Below are 7,961 nucleotides of genomic sequence, written 5' to 3'. Positions count from 1 at the left end.
AATCGGATGTGCAATGCTCAACGGCCACCGTCCAATAACAATTATCAACATACAAAGTCGGCAAATTTGACAAACATCAAAGGTGGCTTGCCCACTTTTCTGCCACCTCCCATGTTTTATGTTAATGGTGTTAAATCATATTAATTAATATGAAGGTGTAGATTTAATTAATATTTTAATACTCATATTTATTTGTGGGTTTAAACTTTCTATTAAATAATTTTTTTAAAAAAAGTGAAATTTAATACTCGAAACATTTAGTTTACATGAGAGATAAATGACAAAGACAAAAGTCTAGATACCATATTAACTAAGTACTTATCCTAAAAACAATCTTAACCACAAGTCCACAGTAAACAATTACAAAGAGACAGAGTTTTTCTCTAAATTGGGTTGAAGGAACTTCTTCCAACCCAGTCTATAAAAATGATAAGTATCTATTTTTTTAATAACATGAGAGATACATATGTTTTTTTTAATAGCATAGACAAAGTTAAAATAAATAACATTAAAAACTCAGGTGCATCTCACATGTTATTAAAAAAAAGGATACATGTCATTTTTATAGACTGAGTCGGAGGAAGTTTCTCCAACCTAGTTTGGAGAGAAAAAGTGGTTATATTAGCTAAATATAACGGAAACTTCATTTAACCTCTCTTAGATTAACAATCTTTCATTTTTTTTTTCTTTCAATTTCACTTATCTGTTAAGATTTTCTCTTAAATTCTATCAAAATTTTCAAAATACCCTAATTTTTAAAATATATTTATAAAATTTTAAAGATTCATACTTGTATATTTTTGTCCATTAAATGTTAACCAACGCCTAAATTCTTGTAATTTTTTTCCTAACAAAATGACAATTTTAACCCTCTTCTATTAGGATTTAATGAAAAATCTTAATGGATTGATGAAATAAAAAAATAAAAAAATAAAAAAATTGAAAGATGAATACACTAAATTGAAAGTTTTTAGAGTTAAACCGGTAATTGTAAAAGTAATAGAAGTTCAGAGAAATTAAATGAAATTTCCTCTATAACTAAATATAGCTAAATCTACTAAAGATGCTACGATAAACCCTAAAATTATTTAAGATTTTAACCAATCTATTATTTTATCTGACCTATTTTAGGAATTTGCATATCTTATTCTAAATTTCTAATAGTTTATACAACTAAAGATATTTTATATTAGCGATTATGTATAGATAAATAATATCCACTCAAAAATAAAAATAAAAATAACAATATATATTATATACATAGATAGATAATATATGTTGTCCGATTGCGCGTCCGATAAAACCACGCCAATCCCGTGAGTCCGTGACGCATATGCTCCATCGCCGGACCAAACGGAGTCAAACTTTATTTTCACACAACAAAAAATCCCGCCGAGTCAAAGGTATGTCAAATTCTCATCTCGTGTTATAAGCCCAAAGGCCTATAGTGGATTAAAAAATGAACAAATTTGATACAAGCCGAAACCCAAACCCAAACCCAAGCCCAAGCCCAAACCCAAGCCCAAGCCCAATTTTATTTGTTTCTCTATGAAAGAACATGGGACATGTTTTAGCCCATCTTGTTTGGGACTATAACAACTTCTTTTGGCATCTTTCATACAATGGGCTATGCATCTAAGTTAATCTCAATTCCTACATGAGCATTGTGGTTGTTGGCTTTCTCTTGTAGTGGGATTTGTTAAGAGGGCACAAAATATGAGAGTTTTCTTGGATTGGAGAAATTTTTTTCAATTCAGTTTATAAAAATGACATGTATCTTTTTTTTTAATAACATGTGAAATGTACACGTATTTTTAATAGGAGTGACAAAGTTAGAATAAATAATATTAAAAGTACACGTGCATTCCACATGTTATTAAAAAAAATGATTAATTTTGTTTTTTGTTTTTAAATTGATTTAAGCTTTTGAAATAAAATAGTGATTTAATATGATATTAAAGTTTACAATTTCCTATCCGCTTAAGTTTTTGAAATAAGTTTAGCTAAAAAAAAAAAAAAAAAAAAAAGAAGTTTTTGAGACAAGTGGTTAGGCGTCTTGTTATAATTTATTTATTTATTATTTTTTTTTTTTTGGGCCTATTCAATGCGAGAAAGGGGGAAAGGGAAAGTTGTCATGTTATAGTTATTTGGGCATTAGTAATACTCATAATTTCAAATAGAAAGTTAAAAATACATGTGGAAATCACGTGGTCTAAAGGCAGAATCAACTTAATAGATTGAGTTGAAAGAAATAAAACTTTGTTATTTCAAATTATAGGTTAAAAACAGTATAAATGTGTTTAACACACAGGGATGTAATTGGGATCACTCGTTATACAATGACATGGTTTTTGACATTTTGTTAAGAAACAAAAAGAACAAAAAAAAAAAAAAAAAAAAAAACAACCAAAAACATAGGAACTCTAGACTTACATAGTTCACCCTAACTAGGCTACGTTCATAGAGTTGCTGAGAATTTTCCACTATGCGTCTCTATGACGAAAGTGATAAGACAAAGAAGTTTACAACATGATAAATATATATATGTCACCCTGAAGCATGCTTCACCGGCGAACCTCTGGTGAGCTCCACGTAGATATCAGATCACATAATCTATCAGTTTTCTTTCTTCCTTTAAACTCCCAAAAATCAACGAAGGATCATCAATTTAGTGAAGAAAAAGAAAAAAAGAAAAAGAAAAAGAAGGTTAGTTTGTACCTAATTTGGGTTAATACTTAATGTGCCAACTAAATAGTTTGGCTTTAACTTGTCCTAACCCTAGAAGACTTGAGAGGTCCACACCAGTTTGGCATCTACCTAGTAAAGGTACAATAATTGTCGAGGTGGGCATCATTTGTTTTGGTGGTGACCAATTTTACACAACCCGTGAAGATATTTGTTGCGGCAAAATGGGTTGTAATAAATGAGCATTTAAAGACTAAATTTCAGCTTCTGTTGGCTGTGTGCCATCACATGAAATAAGTTTGGCCCCATTCTTTGAGAAGAGAGTAGCCCTTTTGATTCCGGTCGCCAATTTGTGCAAGCGAATCTTATTAGAGCTCTCTCTCGTAATTGAAAAAAATTTCATACAATTGAGGTGTCTTAATTGTAAGAGATTCATTGTAATTGTGAGATGACGCTGATGAAGTCCCCTTGTCTAGATACGAGCTCTCACTGATCTAGCGGCTCGAGTCCTTGATTGAATCGGTAAATTTCATCAAGAGTTTCTTATAATTGTCTCTATTTCATTGTAGGGATCTTGATTTGTAGCCCTATTAGGTTCATATGCTTTTGATATTTAGGCATCGCATTAGCTAAAATAAAAGATCTTGCTGGTGATTAGTTACATGAAGATGGGTTTTATAAGATCATAGGGGAAGTAAATTGAGGTGTTTAATGTAAGATGCAACCAACTTTTCCACATTACATTTCCAAGTTGTTGGGAATTAACTTCCTAATTACACAACTTCAATTACATCTTCATCCACCTTTGAGAGTGCAAATAGAAGAGTAGCAATTGCACAAGCAATATAGTACCTGCATATGTTAAAAATTGGTAACTAGAGAGTTATTCATATGCCAAAAATCCTTTTATTACGGGAAGATTCCATATACAAACCTTAGCCAGTGGCCACTGCTTTAAAAAGGATCGAAATTGACTGCAATTTTTTGTTTGGATTGCAGTTTATCCAATTGTAATTGTGAGAGACTCTCAATAAGGCCCACTTATCTAAACGGGTGTTCGGGCTAAGCAGGTCGTATAGGTGAACCCTATCTAGGGCTTCTCACAACTGTCTATCCTGTTAGTTTATGTTTTGGCACATTCGGTTTGCATGTAAGTTGATGAAAATGAGTTTCTTTGAAGGCCCTGTTCGGACCGCCAGAAGCCGGGTCCGGACCCAATTTCCAGCAACCCTACTTTGAAGGGCCTATCCGGACCGCCAGAAGTAAGGTCCGGACCCCATATCCAACAAGCTGCATTTGAAGGGCCTGTCCAGACCGTCAGAAGTCGAGTCCGGACACAATATCCAGCAAGCTGCATTTGAAGGGGCTGTCTGGACCGCCAAAAGCCAGGTTCGAACCCAATTTCTAGCAAGCTCACTTTGCATGGCCTGTCCGAACACAAGGCATGGCTGTTCGGACACAACAAGTTTACGCATATGTAACTCTAGCTGTGTCCGGACACATACTTATCCCTATCCGGACATGGTTGCTAAATTGCTAATTATTTTCTATTTAAACAATCTGGTTTGCCCATTATACGTACGTATTTTGAGAGCAAATACAGAGAGCTTAGAGAGATATTGTTCTAGTTTCTGTGAGTAAAGATTAAATACGCGAAGCCAATCGGAGTTCCGGTGAAAGGAAATCTTATAGAAGAATTGTGCCAGATGTTCTGGAAATGGCTACTGTGATAGAAGTCAAGTGGGTCGCTTGTCGTGTGCAAGGAAGAGTCAATTGCAAATGTTTTGTAATTCTTCTTGTATTCCTTATTCTTCTTATAGTGGATTGATTTCTTGAGTTTGACTGCCACAGAGAGGTTTTACATTTAGAGAGTTTTCTAAATTGTTTCCTCTTCGTAACCAAATATCTGTGTTCTTGATTGTTCATTACTTATCTGTGTTTGGTTGAATATTAACTGTTAGGTTAGATCTTATTTCGTTGAATCTAAGTGATACATCTAGACAGTTGAATATGTGTAATTTGGAGTTGTATTTAGGTTTTTCATACCCAATTAAAGGGGATAGAAAATTGCAAACAATCCCAATTGTAAGGGTTCTCGATCTGCTTTAGAGGCCTTGTTGTGTCCTTTATTCCTTCCTTTTTCTCCAATCAAGTTCTTTAGAGTAAGGGTGCAATGACCAAACAACCCTTGTCAAAACTTGATTGGCCAGGGTTACCATATTGCTAAAAAAAATGCTTGCCACAATCAATTTGATTAAACTTGTAGCCTTAGAAAAGGGTGGAAAAACAAAAGAAATCATGAGTTTTGCTGTTTTTTTTTTCCTTTTCTCATTGGTCATGTCACTTTTGGAGTAAGATTTTCCTAGAGTCCTGCTGAAGTAACATGTTGTTTAACAGAAGTTCGAAAAGGCACCATTAATTGATTCTGTGACATCTTACAGCTCAATATTATGCCACTTTCACATTATAACACAAGAATTGAATTTAATGAAATTGAGTACGACCATTTTAGTATACAAATGAACCAAAGGCAATTTAAATGGCAGATTAAACATTCTCATACATAAATTCGACAACAAAATATGTTCAAAAAAAAAAAAAAAATGGTTTCAGTGAAAGCAAATGAAAGATATCCGAATAACCCTCTCAACATAAATAAAAAGATTCAACAAATTCCCCCTCACAAGAACAAGACCATCACACCTGAAAGTGCCAAAACCATGTGACTCCAAATTCCCCAGCTGATCATCCTGTAAGAAGAATTTGGGGAAGATGTGGGAGATGACTTGCCTTCAGCAGTCCGTTCAGATGGAGAATCTGCTGCAGGGGCAATATCTGGAGATGGTGCTGGAGCTGCGGTTGGAGGAATGTCGGTGCCAAAGATTGCCTCAGGAAGAAGAACCTTATCAACCTGATAAATTGCAACAGGATCAGTGGAATGAACACTGCTGCTAACCTTTGTGTCTGTCCATCCTGAACTGATGTGAACTGTCCCAGACACATCAGTGAAGTTCAAAGTGTATCGGCCACCAGCAAAAGTAGGAATAGGGCTAGATTGGCTGAGGTTTTTGAAGTCAGAAAGGCTGTAGTAATGTGGCAAGCCATGGAAGAGCAAGAGTGATTTGAGCTGGTCTTTAGTGAGGTTGGATAGAGAAGGCTTTTTGAGAGAAGAGAAGGCAGTGTCTTTTGGTACAAAGAGGGTGATGCCTTCCTCAGTGTTGTTGGCTTGGTTTTGGAAGGTTTCTATGACTTTGGTGGACTCAAGGTAGCTGAGGAAGGTGTGGAATGGACCAGCTACAGTGAGCAAATCTGTGAGGTTGACATATTCTGGTGCTGGTGCTGGGGCTGGAGTTGGGCTCATTGAGGGGGGTAGAGCAGTTTTCTGAGCATATGCTGATGAAGAACACAGAAAAAGCAGAGTACTAAAAACCATGAAAAAAGTCATGGGAAATTCCATGTTTTTCATAAATCTGATGTTGCTTTTTGATGTGACCAGGCTCTCCAAATTCCTGCAAGAACTAAACCCAGTCAGCACAAATAGATCTCACTATCTCACCATATTTAGCACAAATCAGATTAAACCACAATGTGAGTTGAAATTCTTTCAAATTCCCTAGCTCCAAGATCAAAACCCCATTTCCAAAACCCAACTCAACAATCCTCTGCAAGAACCAGATTTGAAACCAAATTCCAGATCTTGATCGACTTACCAAGAAATTAGTTAATACCAGAAAAAAAAAAAGAAAGGAAAATGAATCAAATGTCATAAAAAAACATTGAAGCAAGCTCATAAGAAGTACAGAAAAAGGTCAGAAGATCTAAGAAATTAAATTAAACCACAATGCAACAGATGACATTGAAATTCAAAGAATACTTTTACCACTGCTTCTTAGTAAACCCAAGTCAACAAATTTTCTGTAAGACAAAAAGCAGGCCAGTCACACAATGCACACATATCACCCACAGGAAAGAAAAAAGATCTGGATCAGCTCAAGATAGCAGCCACGCAAAATAAACATACACACACTAAAGGGAAAAAATGGAATAATAGATAACCAACTCATAGAAAGAAGAAAAAAAGGTGCAATGGGGGCAGAGATTGAAGGACACTGACCTCACCAATGAGGAACTCAGAGAGAGAGAGAAAGAGAGGTGGGGAATGATAATGCAATGGAGACTGCAATGTGTATATAAAGAAGGATTGATTAGTAAAGATAAAAACAGTGGGTGTTTACCAGCTGGGGCTGCAGATACAGATAAAAAAAAAAAAGGTGTTAACTTGTAAGAGTAGGTACGCAAGTTTTACATTGGGGGGCTGTTACTGAACCAGGGAAGGTTCTTCTTTGGAGATAAAGTAATAGGTGTACTGCAAGAACTTTCTCAGGAAAAAATAGTTTTTTGTAGGGTGGGCTTTCAAAATCATCTCAACTAATTCGTTTTTTATTCCTAGAGAACACCAAACTTTCACTCTACCCCATATCAACAATCTCTTTCAATTTCTCTGCTATTTCTCGTTGCTTGATGATTCACACAACATGTTACTTGCTAGCGTGGACATGTCAGGATTCGTTATAAAGAAAAAATAAGCAAAACTCTCTTATTTTTATATGGACATGTCAGCATTTTTAAACAAAATAGCATTTTTTTAAAAAAATAGCGTGGACATGTCAATATTTTTAAACCCTTTAAACGCACACCCAAACAAGCTCTAAAAAAAGACATAATTATTATTTTACAATTTTTTTAAGACAATTTTATCGTTTTACTTAAAAGAATTAGCTCGTCTCTTGTTCATTTAAGCTTCCAAGCTTTTAAAAATGATATTGGGGTCATATTTTTATAACCAAAATTTCTTAATATTAGGGCTAATTACATTTTGCCTCAATGAATTACAACGCTTTGACACTTTTTTTTTTCATGAACTACCAATTATGATACTTGACCCCATTAAACTACTATCTATGACAAAAGGCCCAATTTCGTTAGTCAAAAGGGTTAAAATTGATCGTCAACAGTCATGTACAAGTCATGTGCCATTTTAAATTTTTTTCTTTCACTCTTGCCTTCACTTCAAACAAATAAAGTTAATATGTTTAAGAAGGTATAAGAATCATTTTCTCAATCGAAGTGAAGGCAAAAGTAGAAGAAAATCTTATAGGAGCAAAAGGTAATTATCTCTTAATATTATTATCAAAAAACTGAATTAGATTTTTTATTTTTTGTAAAAAAAAAAAAAAAAAAAACGAAAAAGGCAATTTTTTCTAACCGACCAAAAG

General features: G+C 34.4%; 1 protein-coding gene and 1 long non-coding RNA gene across 3 annotated transcripts; one reads left to right on the top strand and one right to left on the bottom strand.

The window, feature by feature from the left end:
- The first annotated feature begins 2,990 nt into the window (after nt 1-2,990).
- Nucleotides 2,991-4,465, top strand: LOC132183219 (uncharacterized). The gene is made up of 2 exons (XR_009440377.1): nt 2,991-3,207; nt 3,685-4,465. It is a non-coding gene; the product is annotated as an uncharacterized LOC132183219 (long non-coding RNA).
- Nucleotides 4,466-5,207: 742 nt separating this feature from the next.
- LOC132181309 (fasciclin-like arabinogalactan protein 7) lies at nt 5,208-6,890 on the bottom strand. Of its 2 annotated transcripts, none has more exons than XM_059594472.1 (2): nt 6,800-6,890; nt 5,208-6,194 (listed from the first exon to the last, which is right to left on the bottom strand). In XM_059594472.1, exon 2 carries the CDS (start codon nt 6,149-6,151, stop codon nt 5,366-5,368), a length of 786 nt encoding a protein of 261 aa, XP_059450455.1. In that variant the 5' UTR covers nt 6,152-6,194; nt 6,800-6,890; the 3' UTR covers nt 5,208-5,365. The 2 variants fall into 2 exon arrangements, with proteins under 2 accessions (XP_059450455.1, XP_059450456.1); XM_059594473.1 differs by lacking the exon at nt 6,800-6,890 and adding an exon at nt 6,566-6,674.
- Nucleotides 6,891-7,961: the final 1,071 nt, after the last annotated feature.

Source organism: Corylus avellana, chromosome ca5 (assembly GCF_901000735.1).
Source record: "Corylus avellana chromosome ca5, CavTom2PMs-1.0".
NCBI classification, from domain to species: domain Eukaryota; kingdom Viridiplantae; phylum Streptophyta; class Magnoliopsida; order Fagales; family Betulaceae; genus Corylus; species Corylus avellana.
The sequence above is the reverse complement of the archived record's forward strand: the minus strand, read 5'-3'. Positions and strand labels throughout refer to the sequence as shown.

Bases quoted from the DNA above. Each gene is read 5' to 3' on its own strand.
- LOC132181309 (XM_059594472.1), bottom strand. From the start codon at position 6,151: ATGAAAAACATGGAATTTCCCATGACTTTTTTCATGGTTTTTAGTACT.